Source organism: Artibeus jamaicensis, unplaced genomic scaffold, assembly GCF_021234435.1.
Source record: "Artibeus jamaicensis isolate MK-2021 breed Jamaican fruit bat unplaced genomic scaffold, CSHL_Jam_final contig_419, whole genome shotgun sequence".
NCBI classification, from domain to species: domain Eukaryota; kingdom Metazoa; phylum Chordata; class Mammalia; order Chiroptera; family Phyllostomidae; genus Artibeus; species Artibeus jamaicensis.
Window position 1 is genome coordinate 1,292,733 of NW_026521824.1, and position 17,392 is coordinate 1,310,124.

The 17,392-nt window shown below is 49.3% G+C and overlaps 2 protein-coding genes across 3 annotated transcripts; one reads left to right on the forward strand and one right to left on the reverse strand.

Moving 5' to 3' along the window:
- The first annotated feature begins 319 nt into the window (after window positions 1-319).
- MED9 (mediator complex subunit 9) lies at window positions 320-12,392 on the forward strand. The gene is made up of 2 exons (XM_037163222.2): window positions 320-614; window positions 10,710-12,392. Exons 1-2 carry the CDS (start codon window positions 406-408, stop codon window positions 10,924-10,926), a joined length of 426 nt encoding a protein of 141 aa, XP_037019117.1. The 5' UTR covers window positions 320-405; the 3' UTR covers window positions 10,927-12,392.
- Window positions 12,393-13,579: 1,187 nt separating this feature from the next.
- On the reverse strand, window positions 13,580-17,392 carry RASD1 (ras related dexamethasone induced 1). Of its 2 annotated transcripts, XM_053665717.1 has the most exons (3): window positions 15,735-17,392; window positions 14,889-15,201; window positions 13,580-14,720 (listed from the first exon to the last, which is right to left on the reverse strand). In XM_053665717.1, the coding sequence occupies exons 2-3, from the start codon at window positions 15,169-15,171 to the stop codon at window positions 14,176-14,178; spliced, it is 828 nt and encodes a 275-aa protein (XP_053521692.1). In that variant the 5' UTR covers window positions 15,172-15,201; window positions 15,735-17,392; the 3' UTR covers window positions 13,580-14,175. The 2 variants fall into 2 exon arrangements, with proteins under 2 accessions (XP_053521692.1, XP_037019148.1); XM_037163253.2 differs by lacking the exon at window positions 15,735-17,392 and having other exon boundaries at window positions 14,564-14,646; window positions 14,889-15,718.

Below are 17,392 nucleotides of genomic sequence, written 5' to 3' on the forward strand. Positions count from 1 at the left end.
GTGCTTGTAATTCAAGTTGCTTCTTCAGAAGGCCTCCTTGAAGGCTGAGCCATGCTGACGCTTATTTACCTCCAGGCTTTCTCTATGAGTGACTTTTGGAGCCTCTTCGTCAAGTGAATGAGAATAAATTGTTTTTCTGAAATAAATCGCCTATTCCTGATAATTCAGCTATCTTTACCACCAAATTCAGGTAACCTACGCCTGCTCACCACCTGTTGCCTAGTAACAGCGAGCCCCGCCCCGCGCCCTAGCGCGCACGCTCACGGCCTTCCTCCAGGTCCCGCCCCCACGGGCGAGCCGGTAGTGACGTACAGGTCCCGCGACACTTTCGGCCTCTGGCTGCTCTCGTCCTGCTTCCCGAGTGACGGATCCACTGACTGACTGACTCGCGGAGTCCCGAGCGCCATGGCGTCCGCCGGATTGGCCACCGGGCGGCAAGCCGAGGACGCGTTACCGCTGCCGGCCGAGCCACCGCTGCCCGAGACGAAGCCCCAGCCGCCACCGCCGGTCGCCGCGCCGCAGCAGCCTTCGCCGGCGCCGAGGCCGCCCTCCCCCGCAGCCATGAAGGAGGAGACCTATTCCTTCTTACCTTTGGTCCACAACATAATCAAATGGTAAGGGCCGCAGGGAGGACCGGCCACGGGCACGCCCTCCTTGTGCCGTAGCAGAACGGCAGGGGCGTAGGCGCGCTCCGGGACGCCCCCATCATAAAAAGCGAAGCCAAGACTCGGTGGAAGAGGCCTGAACCAGGCCGCACTGGGCTGTCCCTGAGGTAGCAGATGCTCTGAGCCTCAAGTGGCCGACCTGGTGATGGGCGGGCACCGGGTGTGCTCACAGGAACCGACCCTGAGCTCCCATGGCGAACCCAGCTCCCAGCCCCGGGCTTTCAGCCGTGACACGGGGTGGTGCTCACTGCGCTTTCTTTTTCAGCAGCTCTGACATGCATCATCTCCCCAGGGTGGCCCGTTGCTGCGTGCGATGTGCACGGTAAAAAGGGCCCCTTCCACTCCCACATTGCTCGCTTGCTGGGGCGCTCACTAGTGAGAGAGAAAAGGACGCGATCGGGAATAACCCCTAGCTCAAAAGGTGCGGAGGGGGGACCGCGAGAACCGTCAAAGCAAGCAGACAAGAGGCCGCTCCGGAGTTGATTCCTGCAGGCCGGTCTCACACCGTCAGAGCAGGGGTTGCGGTTCTTGGGCCAGTCTGCAGGTTACCTGAGCTTTAAAACGTAGCCTACTTACAGTGCAAAGGAAGCTAACAAGGCAACCGAAGCCTCCTGGATCCTGTGTTGGCCAAGCTATTTTTACTGGTGTTATTTATATCTACACGGTACTAGGTGTAAGTTGCTCAGCTTACAGCTCTTATCCAACCATTAAAAACCAAAACAGAGTGAGGTAACACAGGTTTACTGTTGCAGTGACACTCAAGGGAACATTTGTGTCCTCTTGGATGTTTGGTTGAAATGGAATTGCTCCTCACAACATCCAAGTGTTGGTTGTCATGGCCCAGCTTGTCCTGAGTTTAGCCAGACTGGGTTCACTTGAGATGGGACTGCCTGACGCTTCCTCTGCTTTTCAAACAACTACAAGGCTTTGTTCTCACAGTGCACCCCGGCTTCCTTCGGCTTCACTTGGTGTGGCCATACTGTTCAGATGGAGTACACTGTGTTCTGTTCTCATGAATTAGCCTCTGATCATCAGGTGGCACTTCTGGCTGCAGTGAGATTGGAAAAATAAATGCAGGTGCAGCCCCTGCAGCCCCTGCAGCCCCAGGGCAGAGCTGGATCACAACTGTACTGGTTTTAATACAAATATGGAAAAACGAAAACACACTAGGACACGGTCCCAGAGATAGTTCTTATCCCCCTGGAAGTAGTACTGTTCTTGAGCCTCAGTAGAACAGTCGCTTTGGGCTGCCCTTAAATGGGGCTGTGAGGTACACTGAGTAAACAGGCTTCAAGGGCAGAGCCTTGGGTTTGGATTTCATGCTGATGCTTGCTTGCCTTGTGCTCTTGATGAATACATAGCCTTTCTAAGGCCTTGATTTTTAAAATCTCTAATATATGAATAACAATAATGGGCCTCAAACAATGAATTTGAACTATAGCTTTATAATGTACTGACAGGGTGACCATGGTTGAACAACTTAGCTTTTCTGAGCCTCTTTTTCTCTTGTGAAATGGGACTAATGATACTTGAATCATAAGATTGCTGTGAGGTGTACTCGAGCAGTCTGGTGAAGGTGTTGATGGGTTGTTTATATGTGTTTGTCTTCTCTAAAAGGACAAGGACGAACCAAAAGATCGCGGTTCGATTCCCCGTCAGGGCACGTGGGTGGGTTGAAGGCCAGTTCCCAGCAAGGGGTGCACCAGAAGCAACCATACATTGATATTTCTCTCCTCCTTCCCTTCCCTTCTAAAGATAAATAAATAAAAATTAAATAATAAAAGGACAAGGAAAAGTTGTGTTTTGGGGGGGTTGTTTTTTAATCCTCACCTGAGGATGTTTATTGATTTTAGAGAGAGAGGGAGGGAGGTTGGGGGGAGAGAGAGAAATACCGATGTGAAAGAGAAACATTGATCAATTGCCTCCTGTATGCGCCTCGATGGGGTGTTGAACCAGCAACCTAGGTATGAGTGTAGGCCAGGGATTGAACACACAACCTTTTGGTATATGGGATATGCTCCAGTCAGCTAAGTCTCCCAGCCAGGGCCGTTTGGTTTGGTTTGGTTTGGTTTTTAACACAAAACAAACAAACCAAAAAACAGGAGAGGAGATAATTGCCACAAAGCAGATAGCCAAGGGCCAACCCACAATCAGCCCCAAGAAGCAGCCAGAAGCAGCTGCTTTTGACCATGTCCTCCCCCTAAATCTCAGGAAGACACCTGTGGAAATAGAGGGGAAGGGAGACCGAGAACAGGAGGATTACTTAAAGGTTAATTTAAGGAGATCCCCATAGTTCTCTCCCCCAAGTACGGGCAGACAGGTAACAACCCCTCTTCCAGTTTGGAAGACAAAGGGTTGCTCTTTTCCAAGATTTATTCTCAGGAGAGAATGAGCCAGAGATTATCTCAGAAACTAGGCACTTCGCAGGAGTTTGAGGGGAGGGAACCGTCCTGAATATAGGGCTTAAGACAAAATTCACACACTGAATAGTACTAAGACCCCACCCTTGCCTTCCCTCACCTGTCTTCTCCCCTGGCAGCCAAAGTAAATAGGGGTACCTTTTCTTGAGTGACCAACCCAAGGGAAAAGTCACTGGGGGTCCCCTAGAAAAGAACCTAGTTAGTTCATATGACTGGATAACCAAGGTCACTAAGCATTTGAAGAAAACCCCTAGGAAGAAAGGACAAAGAGGAGCAGAAAAGCCACTTGGTTGACATGGTAGGCACGAAGTGAAGGAGAGAGAGGGTAACCATGAAAAAAAGGCTAGGATCTGATTTTAAAATATGCCGAAGTATGTATGTGAGTTTCTAGGCTAATGAGGGAAAGGGATGTACTGAGGTCGGGCAGTGATGGGAGAAGAGACCTTGTGAGGCATGGAGGAGTCAGAAGTCTCCCGAAGGGGTGAGCCAGTGATGCGTCTTAAATTATGAGAGGGAGGGCAGGGGTGGGGCTGTGGGAAGAGCAGGTGTAAGGATGGGGCACCAAGAAATAGCATCAACTCATGCAGGTCCATTCATTTTGGTGGGGCTGGAATGCAGATACAAGGTGGGAAGGAAGCACCAGAAAGGCGAGAAAAGCCAGGATACTAACAACTGTGTGTCCCCCTGAGGAAGTGAGATTTTGTTCTTTGAGGGAGCTGGTGAAGCTTTTGGACTCCAGGGTGGCTTAGTCAGATTTGTGCTCATATCAGGTGGATGTGGTGTCTCAGCAAACAGGCTGGGAAGCCAGGTGGGGAGGACATGATCCTGGTGGGCCTGGGGAAAGGAAATACCGGCCAGGGCCACATCATTCACCTGGTCTCTTCTTCTTCTGTAGATTCTATGGTGGCCCTTTCTTTATTTGTTTTCTCCTCGCCTAGGGAGTGAATGAGGAAATAAAAGCAGAAATGAGTTTAAGCTCTCTTGTTCTGGTAAGAATTAAGAGTACTACATCATTAGGTTAATGAAAACATTTTATTTTTAAAAAGTTAAAATTGCAAGTTCAGAAAGATATAAAATGAAGGATTTCTTCTCCTAAGTTACTTGTGTTAATATTTTAAGAATCCTTAGCAACAAGATTTGTGAATTTAAAATTTTGATCACTGTTAGTAAAGTCATAAAGAATACACTAATTTATGCCTCAGCAACAATGTATTTATCTTTCCCAAACCCCTTCCATCACCATTAACTTTTTAATCTTGGCTAATCTGATAAGTCAGAAATGATACATTGTATCAATCTGTGTCTTATGAGGTAAATCATTTTTTCATATGCAACTTTATATGTCACTTGTTATTTTCTTCCCTATAAACTGCTCATTTTTCTATTAGGTTATTCCTCTTTTATGAGTTCTCTATGCAGTAAGAAAGTATGCCTTTGTCAAGTGTATCGTAAATATTTTCCTGGAGCTGTTGCTTTTCTTTTGACTTGAGGGGGTTTGTTGTTGTTCAGAAGCATATCATTTTATGAGGCAGATTGAGTAAGATCTTCCTTTATGGCTTCTGAGTTTTGGTCCTAGGTAAAAGGTCTACTGTAATAGTATCCTAGACGTTGATCCCTTTTTTCTAGGACTTTTATGGTTTCACTTTTTATTTTTAATTCTTTGATGCTTCTGGGTTTATTTTTATGGAAAGAGTAAGGGAAAGACCCAGGTTTTCCTGCAGTTAGCCGTATCTTCCCACTGCTGCTACTGAATATTTATGATTTTCCCATGTTCCTGATCTAATTCTGGAAATTCTATTCTCCAGTACCAAACTGTTTTCCTTGTCAAATCTTCATGGTGCATTGCATTTTTTCCTTTCTTTCTTTCTTTCTTTTTTTTTAATAAACACACTTGATTTATTTTGTATAAAAGGGTTAAATTTACAACTAAACATTTATAAAAAGTTTAGCATAAAGTACATCATTACACTTTGTATGCAGAAATACTGAATTGTCTTTCAAGGCAAGTCTTCTCTCTGTTGTCTTTCTTGTCAAGATTCACCTGTGGCATCTTTACCTTTCCCAGCCCATTTCCTAGTAACAGGTCTGAGATACCTTGTGCTTTTGGTTAGTAGAATAGTTAGGCTTTAATCTACTGCTTTATTTCCAGTGGGCTTTATTCCACTAATGGTCCAGGTTTTCTAACTTCATTTTTGGATCTTATAATCACTTCTTCATTTGTCTCTTTACCTTCATCTTCTCTCTCTAATTTATCCTGTATATGTTAATGGATTAATTTTTCTCTGCTCAAAAAATCTTTCCAAATTGTTTTTGCCAGTGTTTAGTCCTCCATTCAGAGATCTCTGCAAAGCATCTTCAAATCTTCTGCCTGAACTATGCAACAAAGCCCCACATGAGTGACTCTCCTGCAAGTGCCTTGTGGGTGGGTGGAGTCATCAGACTTGTGTGCACTCCAGAACCTCTGCTGGCATATGCCCTACTGCCCTCTCTCTGACCAGGGAAATGCCACATATTTTCAGGGACTTGCTCAGAGGCCACCTCCTGCGACTGAAGAGCTCCTGGTTCCTGTAGTGCTTTTGGCTGAAGTGCACCGGCCTGGGGTTGGAGAGGAGTTCCACAGCCCAGAGCACTTTCATCCTTCCTGGTGTCTTGTCCGTGGCTAAATAAAAAGTCCAAACTAACATTTATGTCATTTTCAAAGAATGAGGAAAGGAAAAAGAAAAACCTCATTTTTATGCCTGTAAGAAATTTTATAGATCCCAACTGTCTGAGACTTTTTCTGGTGTGCATAAAAGCCACATTGTAGAAGTGGCTTTATTATATATAATAAAGAAGAAATAAAATGAGGCCTCTTGGACCAGGGAAAGTGACAATTTTTGTTTCTTTCAAACTTGCTAAATCTAATCTGAGTCTAGAATTAAGGTGTCCCAGCCTAGGGATTTGTGAATTGCAGTTGTTACTGCCTTGACTGATGGCTTTGGCTCACCTGGTAAAAATATTTTGTCAAAATTGGTACTTAGACATTTTTTTATTTCATTTTTTCAGTAATTTTTTAGGTAGCTGGGTAAGTAGAGGGGAGCCATCATCTTTGATACTGTGGAGATATTTCAAGTGGTGAACACAATACTTTGTCCTTGAACTTTTAAGCTGAAGCCATATTGCTTAAAACAAGTTCATTTGTTGTTGAGGCAGGTCAGCAAGACCTCAGAGCCCTGTAAGACTTCTTTCATGGCAACAGGGTGTTATTGACCTGCCTCTCCCCACACGAGTATTTGTTTTAATTTGACTGGCCTTCCACGCCAGCTGAGGCCCATCGTTGGGTTGTGGAGGAAGCAGCGTCCACGTTAGCAAAGTCTGCTAGATGACCCACCGGTTCCATGGGGCTTGTCTGCACTCATGTTACTGCAGCTCTCTCTGCCACTCACTTTCTTCTCGTTCAACCAAGTCCCAGGTGAAAAGGGTGAGCCCCCAGACAGGGGACATTTGTAGCCTGTTTGGAAGAATTATTTCTGGGTCTGCTTACAAGCCTGTTCTCTCCCGTGCCACTTCATCTTTGTTTATGCAGGATAACCTACAAAGCACCTCCCGGGATGCAGGCTTCGTGAAGGCAGCCACATAGGTTCACAGTTACTGAGTGCAACATGAGTAATGCCAGTGGTGGAACATTCATCCTGGGTCTTGGGAAGAATGGGATGTTGAGAGATTGGAGGCTCCATGTGTGGGGGCCTGGGTAGCTTCCTTTGCAGGGAACCTGCTGGCAGGTGTTGTCTGGAAGTGGGGGAATCATCTGAAGTTTTTTAGGGCAGGCTTGAGTTTTGTTGAGGTTGGTGGGGCCAAGGGGATTAGGAGAGGACCTGGGTCTGTAGGAAACTGGTGACAGTAGGAAGAGGAGGCCGGAGGACCCGAGGGATATGTAGGAGGTGGCATTGGCAGGACTGGCAGCTGAGTAACAGTGGGGCACGAAGCTTGTGCTTCTAGCTCACCGTAGTTGTGCGGATGGGGCACTCATCACCTGAATTTGGGTGTGCTAAGGGGGCAGTGAGTTTTCTTTGGCTTTGCAAGTCTCCAAGGAGAAAATTCTTGATAACTGTTGGAACAAGGAAACTGAATTTCAGAAAGGAGGGCTGGGCAGGGTTGGGCAGTGCTCTGAGCATCTGAAGACGGGAGCAGACAAACATGTTCTGGACTGTTTTGTAGAGCAGTGTGTTTTTCAGGCTTCTTTTAACAGAACATACCACTATTCCTCCCTAAAAAGTTTTTTTTTTTTTTCACATGTAAGTCAGGAATAGAAAAAAGCAAGGGTAAGAGTGGGATTCAAAGACTCTCTCAAAGTCCCCTTACATGCGGGCAGAACCGCAGCAGAGAAGTACAGCTGACCACAAGTAAGTAAAGGCCAGTGTTGTCAACAGTTTGAGGAGCAGCATTGTGTCCACGGTCACCAGGCATTTGGAGGGCATTTGGTAACCTGTCAAAATTTTTAATATACCCATAAATTTTGATCCCAAAATCCCACTTCTGGGAAATAATCTTACTAAAATACTCACACAAATACATACAGATATAGGTATAAAATGTCTGATGTTACTCCGATTGTAAATGATAAACCGTGAACATCCAAAGACCCATCAACAGCCAGATAATTTAGCTGTGTTATACGTGTTAACATGAAAAGATATCCAAGGAGGGAAAAGCAGTCAGAGCTGTGTAGGGTGGCCACAGTGAAAGAATCGTGTGTGTATTTGTCTGTTGCTGTGTATTTTGAAGCAGTGTGAAACAGCAGAGACCACATATTAACAGAGGTTATCTCTGGGACACAGCATTAGCAGGACTTTTCTAAGCCTTGGTATCTGTCCTTTTAATTTTGCTCCTCAAGTACCTATTACTATCGTATTAAATAATAACAGCAACAACAAAAACACTAGTTTAAGAAGATGCCAGCCACCAAAGTTAGTGTGGGAGGCAGAGAGGGTGAGAGGGACCAGTCCCAGGATGGTCCAGCTAGGACACTGGGGGCAGGATGCTGAAGGGGATGGAAGTTTTGAGGAGAAAGAAATGGGAGACTGAGTCAGATGCCACCAAGAGGTCACAAGAAGTGACAGTCAGGTTTGGGAGGCAGTTGGCTTCAGTGATCTGGTGGGTTCCTTGTACTTCTGAGCCATGGGCATGCTTTGGCTCAGTCATTGCCAGTCTGCATTTCTACGTCCCAAAGCACTTACAGTAGAAACCGAGCTGTGCCATACACACTAACACCCATGCTAAACTCTGTTCTTGGACGCACCCACCTAAACTTGGGATGTTTGCCCTGAAGTCTGGTGACACAAATTCAGGATGTCTATGTCCATTGCTGAAAATGATGCTGAGTGTCACCCAGATGTGCACAAAAGACTGTCAGGAAGTGGCCTGTCAGTCTAGCCATAGGAGTAATATTTTGTCCACCTTTTAAAAACTACGGTAGGTGGGACCAAAGTACCCTCACCTTGCTCCTGTTGGTACAACGTTTGTGCTTCCTGGCCTGGCCTAGTCTCCTTTCTGTCTAAAGTTAGATGGTGACTAACACCAGACACAAAGGCAGATTCATCTGGGGCTTTCTGCTTTTATTCACTCAGTGTTTGGGCCTCTTTTCTCTTGGCTTCAGCATTGCACAGTCATCCCGGCCTAGCAGGTTCCCACTCAGTGAGAGCCATTTCCTGAATAGAGTGTTTTTCTCATCCCAGGAGTTCCATACTGTTTACCTCCACAACTAGGGCAGGCTGAGAGGTGTGGGAAGGGGTCTTGCTGTGGTCATCGTGACCCCCTTCCAGCTCAGCTGCCTTTCAGGTGCCCTTTCCTGTGGCTCTTTCTCTGTTGCCTGGAGATGATGCCCTCCACTGAAAGTTCACCTGGGAAAGAATGGGCAGCCCTTGAGATTTGGGGGCTTTCAGAAATGAGCGTCTTAAACATGGTCTACTTTTTACTTTCAGAATTAAAAATTCTTTGGGGTCAGGTAATATTTGCCCCCAGAACTGGGTTATCCTAACTTCCTTGCACACTTTTATGTATTTTTGTTTGCTTTTACTATGTCCTTTCAGACTTATATGATGTTAGTCAGTTTTCTTAAAACTAATTTCAAAGTCCCTCATCAGAACTTAAATCCATACTGTGTTAACACACATGCCATTCAAGTATAATGATTTCAGGAGTATAGGTGGTTTCTGTCTCAGAGCTGAGACCTAAAAGAACTAAAGTAAAACATGCTCCTGATTTGTTTCCTTACAGCTCTCAAGAATACTCCTGCCCTGACTGGTGTGGCTCAGTGGGCTGGGCATTGTCCCATAAACTGAAAGGTGGTAGTTAGATTCCTGGTCAGGGCACTTGCCTGGGTTTCAGGCCAGGTCCCTGGTTGGGGGCATGTGGGAGGCAACTGATCAATGTTTCTCTTTCTCCCTCCCTTTCCTTCTCTCTATAAATAAATAAATCTTAAAAAAAGAAGAAAGAAAGAATACTCCCTAGGAGCTGAGGGAAGGTACACCATTAAGTGTGGACATATATAAATTGAGGGCCTCAGATGACAATAAGAAATGCCCGGCCGTTCACTCCTGAGGATGCGTGATTGACCAGCCACACCCTGTCTCTGAGTTAGAGCTATTAGTGAGTAGGGAGCAGGCCCTAGCAGCCATCTCACTTGCCAGGTGTGAGCTGTGACCGAAGGATCACCAAGAAAGATGGACATTCTGTCTGTACGAGTGGGGAAGTGGTAAATAATAAATATGAATTAGCACTGTCTGGTTTGAAATTTCCCACTAGGGGTGAACATTTATTTTTTAAAAATGATCATTGATACTTTTCTCCTCTTAGGCCTCAGTGGGTTATGACCTGTACAACCACCTGCCAAACTGTGACAGGGTAGTATGGATCTCTGGGCAACTAATAATGGCTGAAATGAATGATTCTGCCTTTAAAATGAACTTGAGCTAAAGGCAAGGAGTTTATATAACTGCGAAAGGAGAGAGCTCATACCTGCAGAAAATTTTTCAATAGTTTGTAACTAATTTCAATTTTATGAATAGCTTTGTGGAAATTAGTTTTTACGTTAACAATTCAAGATTCAAGCATCAAAAGGTCAGCTAAAATTAGCTCTTGTTAGCTCATAGTCCCTCGATTGGCCTGGAAATGGCTCAAATGAGAAGAAATGTGTTTTGGCAAGTTTTGCTTGCCATTTGTCACCTGATATTGGTAGTGGTTTGTTCATTCATTCAACAGACATTTATAATCTTATTTGTTGAAAGTACTCATTCCTTCAACAAGTGTTACTAGAGTGCCCAAGTGCCCAGGCGCTGGGGGTATAGCTGTCAGTGGGCAGACATGGGTCCTCCCCTCTTAGCTAATCAATGTAAGCATCTAGTTTTGCAAGTAGGCTATGAGAGGGGCTGTACTGGCACTGCTAGGCGCTGGGGCGCTTTTACTGAGCAGCTGTCACATGCCTGCCATAAGGCTGCATGGCAGAGAACCAGTCCCTATTCTCTGGGTTCACACAGCCAAGTAGGAGGACAGACAGAAAACAGTTCTGTGAGGGGCAGAGGAGGGAAGCCCAGGGCTGTCTTGACCTGAGCTGTGAACGCTAATGGCTTCCATCTGACCTCTGCAGCATGGACAAGGACAGCCCGGACATCCACCAGGACCTGAACGCTCTCAAAACCAAGTTCCAGGAGATGCGGAAGGTCGTCAGCACCATGCCTGGCATCCACCTGAGTCCTGAGCAGCAGCAGCAGCAGCTGCATAGCCTCCAGGAGCAAGTCAAGACCAAGAACGAGCTTCTGCAGAAGTACAAGAGCCTCTGCATGTTCGAGATCCCCAAGGAGTAGACTAGGCAGGCTGTCAGGGATGCCCATGAGAGAGCTGAGGATCCAATGGCCTTGCTGCCCCGAACCCTTCTGCTGGTGTGGGTCAACACCAGCTCTGGACTCTAGCTTACTGGGGCAGGGGCCACCGTACTGCTTCCTTAGCTGAGAGGAGCCCGCCTAGGAGCTTGGCTTTATGAGAGCATATATGTATATGTATGTGTATGTGTATATGTGTGTATGTACGTATGTGTGTGTGTTCGTTTGTTCCTAGAGGCTGCAGCGGGGATGGAGGCCTACCTCTGGGGGGGGCTTCTGCTCTGCGTTCCAGCTCCACCGGCATATCCAAAGAGCAGAGTAGGAAAGGAGACCTCTCCTCCTCGTTCCTGCCTTCCCTGTCCTCCTGCTGCCTGGACATACATGATCAGTGTGTCCCAGATACATATTGTTCTGTTAATGGCAGTGCCATTCAACATTTGCATAGAATCCTCTGGACGGATGAGGCCTTGTGCTCACATGGCATGGGTTTAAAGTGGCAAAGGAAGGCTGCGAGAGGGCACTGTTTTCAAAGACTACAAGGTGGCTTTTTCTCCTAAAACAATGTTTCTTTTTATGTTTGAGCCAATGAATATAACTGTGCCCCTGCGGGTGTCAGCCAGAGCCCTGCCAGATGATGGTTCCTTGTCCAGGTTCTCTGCCACTGCATGTTCTTGCTACTTTTAGCTCTTGCTTCCTTAATTTCCTGACATTGACAGTCACAGTTTAGCCATTAATGCCCAAGAGTGGCCGAACCACCTCAAACCTAACACAGGGCCAGATGGTGCTGTTGTTTCAGCGCAGACCCAGACAGGCTTCCAGGTAAATGGGTGTGACCCACCAGTTCTGATTTGGTTCTGAAGGGTGGAGTGAGCTATATCTGGAAGTTATGCAGCCTAGTCCTGGTTTATAAAATGTTTACAAACACCCCTAATTTCTTGCAGATAGGATGTTTTATTTGCCCCTTAAGGATAAGGTGAGAATAGTAACCGAATACTCTTTAAATCTAGAAATGAGCGAATAACCTGCGCCGACGAGTTCAGGGGCTTAACAGATGCTTGCTGACTGACCTTGTTGGCAGGTTGGCTGAACGTGTTTTTATTTTAGCACAGGTTAGGTTCATGTGTCCCTCCAGCCACCTGTTAGATGGCAGGCATGTTGGGAACTCAGATGTGTGACGGGGGATATCAAGTTTCAGTCTTTGGACAGAAGAGCAGGCTCTGAATTTAAATGGATAGTCACCTATATTAGACTTCTACCCTGGGACCATTATTTAACTGAATCAGTTATTTTCTTGAAATTTCACAGTCGTGTGGGCCGGTTTTAAGGCTCTGACCAAATACCATGAAATACATAGAATACAAGACCACTGGGGCCTTTCTGCAAGGCTGAAATTTCAGTGTTTTGGCTTGTGACATTTTTCAAGAGTATAATTAAACAAACTGGTGCTCTGCTCTCAGGATGTCTTTGTTTTTGTTCTGAGAAATTCATAGTAGGATGTCTCTTGGGTGTGTTCACTTTGCTCAAAGAAGACAGAACAAATTGTGACAACCTCCACTGCACACCCCTCTCCAAGGCCCCCTCCCCAGCACTCACCTCACAGGGCGAAACTGAAAACAGGAACACTCTCAGGAGCCGGCATCTGTCCCCAGGGGCTCAGCAGCGTGGTGGGTGGTCCTGCCTGCCCATGGCCATCCCATCCCTCATCCCAGAGGCAGGTGTAGCCTTGGTAGGAGCAGCCCTGGTGCTCCTACCAAGTGGCCCCTTGAGGGGGCTGAGCACCCTCTTGAGGCCAATGGTTTGCATTATTGGGTGGCAGGCACTTGTGCTGAGTAGTCTTGTGTTTTCCTTGTGAAGAATAGGAGGCTTGGCAGATGTCACTTGTCCTGAGCTTGCACAATTAAGAATGGCAGAGAACTGGGTCCCGAATTGGAAGCGGGTACCCTTCACTACTGAGGAAAGGAGCACACAGGGAAGGGTGCTGGAACCCCATCTGGGGCAAAACATACTTCCTGCAGCTGGAGGGGCCTGGGAGGCTGGGTGGTTATGCCTCCACACACACATGGGGCAAGGCTGGGGAGGAGTCAGGCCCCAGCCCCACAGCAGAGCTGTCTTTCAGGGCCCTACTTCTCTACTTGTGACCACTGGCCAAGTGGCACCTCACACGCCCTGGGAGTTTCAGGTTTGACCACTGCTGTCGCCCTGGGCCTGCACTGAGTAGAGGATTGAAGGGTTGGAGTACAGCCCCAGGGACCTTTGTGGCTGGCCACCGGGGACTTAAGGTAAATAGCCACAAAGATGCATCTCTAGGAATGACCTTGAAGTCCTCTAATTTTATCCTTGACTTACCAGGAACTGTTCCCCAAATCAGGCCTCAGGCCTCAGCCCAGTCACCTGAAGCTTTTTTTTTTTTTTTTGCGGGGGGGCGGGGGGTAGAATGGAGGGATGGAGGGGGTTGCTTTTCTCCCAGGAGCACTGAAGGCGTTTTCGGAATATCGGGGTTATCTGCCAGCCTGAGTCCCCTGAAGTAGAAACCCGTGCCCCCCCTTCCCCCTCCCGCCATTTCTAGACGCAAAGAAAGCATGGGTTTTCATTTTTAATTATTTTATATTTAAAAAAAAATAATAAAGACTGTCTTACAGTATAAACATCTGGATAAGATTTTGTTCATGACAACAGAACTCTTAAAGTGCAAGTTTCGTTTTTCCTTTGTGCAATTTCATACACATGTAAACAAGTCACTTGGCTGATTTGACTCACACCCCTTAGTTTCAGGAGGGGGAAAGCTTTTGCCAGTTGTCATGGCAACCCGAAATCACAGACAAGATAACACCATTCATCTTAACCCTCAGCGGACCGGCTTCTCCAAGCCTAAGAGTGGCTGATTAACACATACACACACCCTCCCAATTCTTGGGTCTTTGTGACAAACCAGACAAATTCACCCTCTGATGGCCCTGTGTCCCCCAGGTAGTGAGGGTGGTGGGTGCCGACAGGCAATCAGAGATGTGAGGCGTCCCCGTATCACCCAGTTCTTCCTTCCAGAGTAGACAGCTGGACCTTCTCAGCTGTTTTCACCTCCCCAGTTGGTGGGGCCCCGAGTCTGGGGAGGGAAGAGCCACTACACACTCGAGCACGTGGCACAGGGCATACAGGGCTGGACCGGATACAGGACGACTTCTGAGCAACAGTACTCCTTACGCTCTGTCCTCTGCACGGGCTGGGGGAGGGGGGGTCCTAGCTGATTACGCAGCGCTCCTTGTCTTTCGCCTGGCCACCGCCCGCCTTCTGGCGCACGAACATGAGGTCACTGTGCACGCTGGGCCTGCGTGCAAAAGGCGCCACGATGCCGAAGGCGTCTGCCTGGTCGCAGCCCCCGGCTCGCAGCAACTTCTTGCTCCCAAGGGCCTTCTTGTGCAGTATCTCGCAGTACTGCACTGACACCTTGCGGTGCAGGTCCGGGCTCATCTCTCTTGGCAGCTTGGCCATGGTGAAGAGTGCCCTGAACATCTGGTCCAGGCTGCTGTTCTTTTTGGCCGAGATCTCGAAGTAGGCGCAGCGCTGGGGGTCACTGCTCACCAGCTGCTCGATTTCGGACTGCTCCACCTCTCGGTAGAGGTCCCGGTCACCCTTGTTGCCGCAGATGACCAGGGGCACGTCCACGTTCTCCTTTGTTTTGTTCTTGAGGCAAGACTTGGTATCGAGGATCTGCTGCTTGAGCCTCTGCACCTCCTCGAAGGAGTCGCGGTTGTCCAGGCTGAACACGAGGATGAACACGTCTCCTACGGGAGAAGAGAAGAGGGGAAGGTAAGGGAAGCTGCAAGGGGACTACTTAAGTTGGTCTTATTGGCGCTGGGCGGTGGACCCGCTGACCGTGCCTGTAGGTCGTGACCTCCCCGGCGCCAGCGCCCTGGTGGCGCGGCTCCGTCCCCGACCGCTGCCCGGCTCACCAGTGAGGATGGAGAGGCGCCTCATGGCGGGGAACGGGTGGTTGCCTGACGTGTCGAGAATGTCAAGCTGGTAGACCTCGCCGCGGATGGAGTAGAACTTGCGGTGGAAGTCCTCGATAGTGGGCGTGTAGGCGTCCTCGAAGCGACCCGTGAGGAATCGCGACACGATGGCCGTCTTGCCCACCTTGGAGGAGCCGAGGATGACCATGCGGTGGCAATTCTTGGCCGGTATACTCAGATCCGAGTCGCTCGGTCTCATCTTGATCATCGCAGCCAGTTTCATCGAGCAGCGGGGTCGCGGGCGGACGAGGGGCTGAGAGAATCGCGGAGTGGCTAAGGGGATCTGCTTGACTGCGGCTGGGCTCGGGCTTGGCTCCCGAAGCTGCTCCGACTCTTGGACACAGTCGCTGGCTCACTTGCTCTCCGCGCCCCGCGTCTGCCTTTATAAGCAGCCCGGGCCCGCCCCGCCCACTCGCCCGCGGCCGCAGTGCGTCACACCAGCGGCCTCCCGCCACTTCTCCGGGGCTGGCGGGCAGCAAGCCGCCGCTGCCCGCTGGGGGCGGTTAGGAAACTGAGCCGAGGATCTAGCTAAGGCTAAGGACGCGCTGACCCTGCGCTCTCCCACTGCACCCGGTCAGCGGCTGCTCGGGCGTCAGAGTTGTGATCCCGCATGTGCCTCTAACCTCTGTGACTCCTGGCACACACCCCGCCACAACACGCACACACTTTCTTAGGGCCTCATGTTCCCCAGAGAGTAACACTAGCGATACGGTCATCGCAGCAGCGTAACAGCAGGTGCTTACCAGGTGCTGGGTACCATGCCAGGGCTCTCTCTGCGCACCTTACCTCTTACAGTCCTGAAAACAGCCCACCGTGCCAGCCAGGTTCCCTTCCCTCCGCGGTTGCTCGTTCCTGGGCCGCGCGCTCTGGCCGCCAAAGGGCAGCAGAGGGCGACACACTCAGAGCTGCAGGGGGACCAAACTGCAGGTTTGGAGTCTGGGAACGTGTGGGTCCGGGCCTTGGGGTGGCAGGCTGCACTCAGCAGGAGCCCTCCCCTGCCTCATGCTCTGCTGCAGACCTCAGCTTCTCCATTTTTCCCACCACATTCGCCCTGGAGCCTGGCAGAGGAGTTCAGCCAGGGTTTATGCCCCTCCTTTTCCTGTCTTCAACCCAAAAAGGACTAGAAACTTGCCCTTTCTTGGCCGGGCCAAGGCCAACGTCCTCCCCACTTTTCTCCATAGTGCTCCGTGCCTTTTGAGTCCCTTGGGTGAACATTTCCATTTTATAGGGGAACTGGGTCTCTAAGCCACAGAATGAAGCGAGGAAGGTCCTAGGTTCATCTCTTGCCTTCTCTGGGCCTCAGGGTGCTCTTTCTGGAAGATGGTAGCTCTGGTTCTGTGATTGTGAGCAAGACGATGCAAACAGTTTAGAAGGCAGGACCTGGTAATTACAACAATAGTACGGGACCTGTGAGGCCACAGGACTGGGCAGGTGGCTGGGCGGGGTGGGGAAAAGGAGCAAAGGAGGAGGGCAGTAGATTGATCAGTAACCAGGGGTGGGGCTGATATTCCTGATGAGCCTAGAAATAGGCTTTCTGGAGCTGGTTTGCTCAAGCCTGGAGTTCCTGGAAAGGCCATTGCTGCTCGAGGTGACAGATGAGGCTGTGCTGTATTTTGCTTTGTGTCTAACCTGGAGGAATCCAGGAAGGGAGACATCAGCTGGTGCCACCCCCACCCCATGGCCCAGGGTGCCCTGGGCTGTTCTGGGGGTGCCAGCCCACACACTTCCACTGTTTGCATAGGGCCTGTGGAATCTCAGGGGTTCATTCTCCAAGGTCATCTCTTCAGCCTCTCTGTGACAAGGATTCAGTGCAATCTCACATTCTTCACAGTGGAATGCCAGGAGAGGGTTTATTCCAGGCCAGGTGATATTCTAAGGTCTTCCTCATGGCGACCTCTGAGGGCTGAGAGCTATTACTGTGTGTTGCAGGTGGAGAAGCTGAGGCAGAGAGAAACGACTTGCCAGGGTCCACAGCTCAGAACTGCAGGGCTGGGCTCAAGCCTCAGGGCACTTAGACACCTGCTGTCCTCTGCCTGTGCTGCCTGTGCCCCCTTCCAGGAGCCACTCCTCAGAGCACCGTGTCCCCTCCAGCTGTCCCCATGAGGTCATTTTAAAGGCATGCAGCACATGGGGAGCACATGGGTCTGAACCGTGGACAACTCCAGCCAGCCCAGATTCTTGCCACCACTTATGGAGGCAGTATCTGAAAAACCACTCTTGACCCTGGCGAAGCTGGCCTCCCTTGCCCTACCCATCTTCTCTGAGCAGGTGTGCATGTGGCATACACAGGGCCAGCCGAGGATGTGAGCAGGGATGGCCGCACATGGCTGGCATTATCCCGGAAGAGGGGCCTCCCTCCACCCCCCATGGAGACACCAGGCAGCGGGGCCCTGCAACAGGGCAGCTGTGGCCCCTTCCTGACTGCCCATGTCAGGAGCTGGAGT

What these genes read in the sequence shown, in the direction of transcription:
- MED9 (XM_037163222.2), top strand. Translation starts at nt 406, where the DNA reads ATGGCGTCCGCCGGATTGGCCACCGGGCGGCAAGCCGAGGACGCGTTA. An exon ending in GTCCACAACATAATCAAATG is followed by an intron (nt 615 to 10,709) that starts GTAAGGGCCGCA and finishes TGACCTCTGCAG; the next exon opens with CATGGACAAGGACAGCCCGG.
- RASD1 (XM_053665717.1), bottom strand. Translation starts at nt 15,171, where the DNA reads ATGAAACTGGCTGCGATGATCAAGATGAGACCGAGCGACTCGGATCTG. An exon ending in GCGCCTCTCCATCCTCACTG is followed by an intron (nt 14,721 to 14,888) that starts GTGAGCCGGGCA and finishes CTTCTCCCGTAG; the next exon opens with GAGACGTGTTCATCCTCGTG.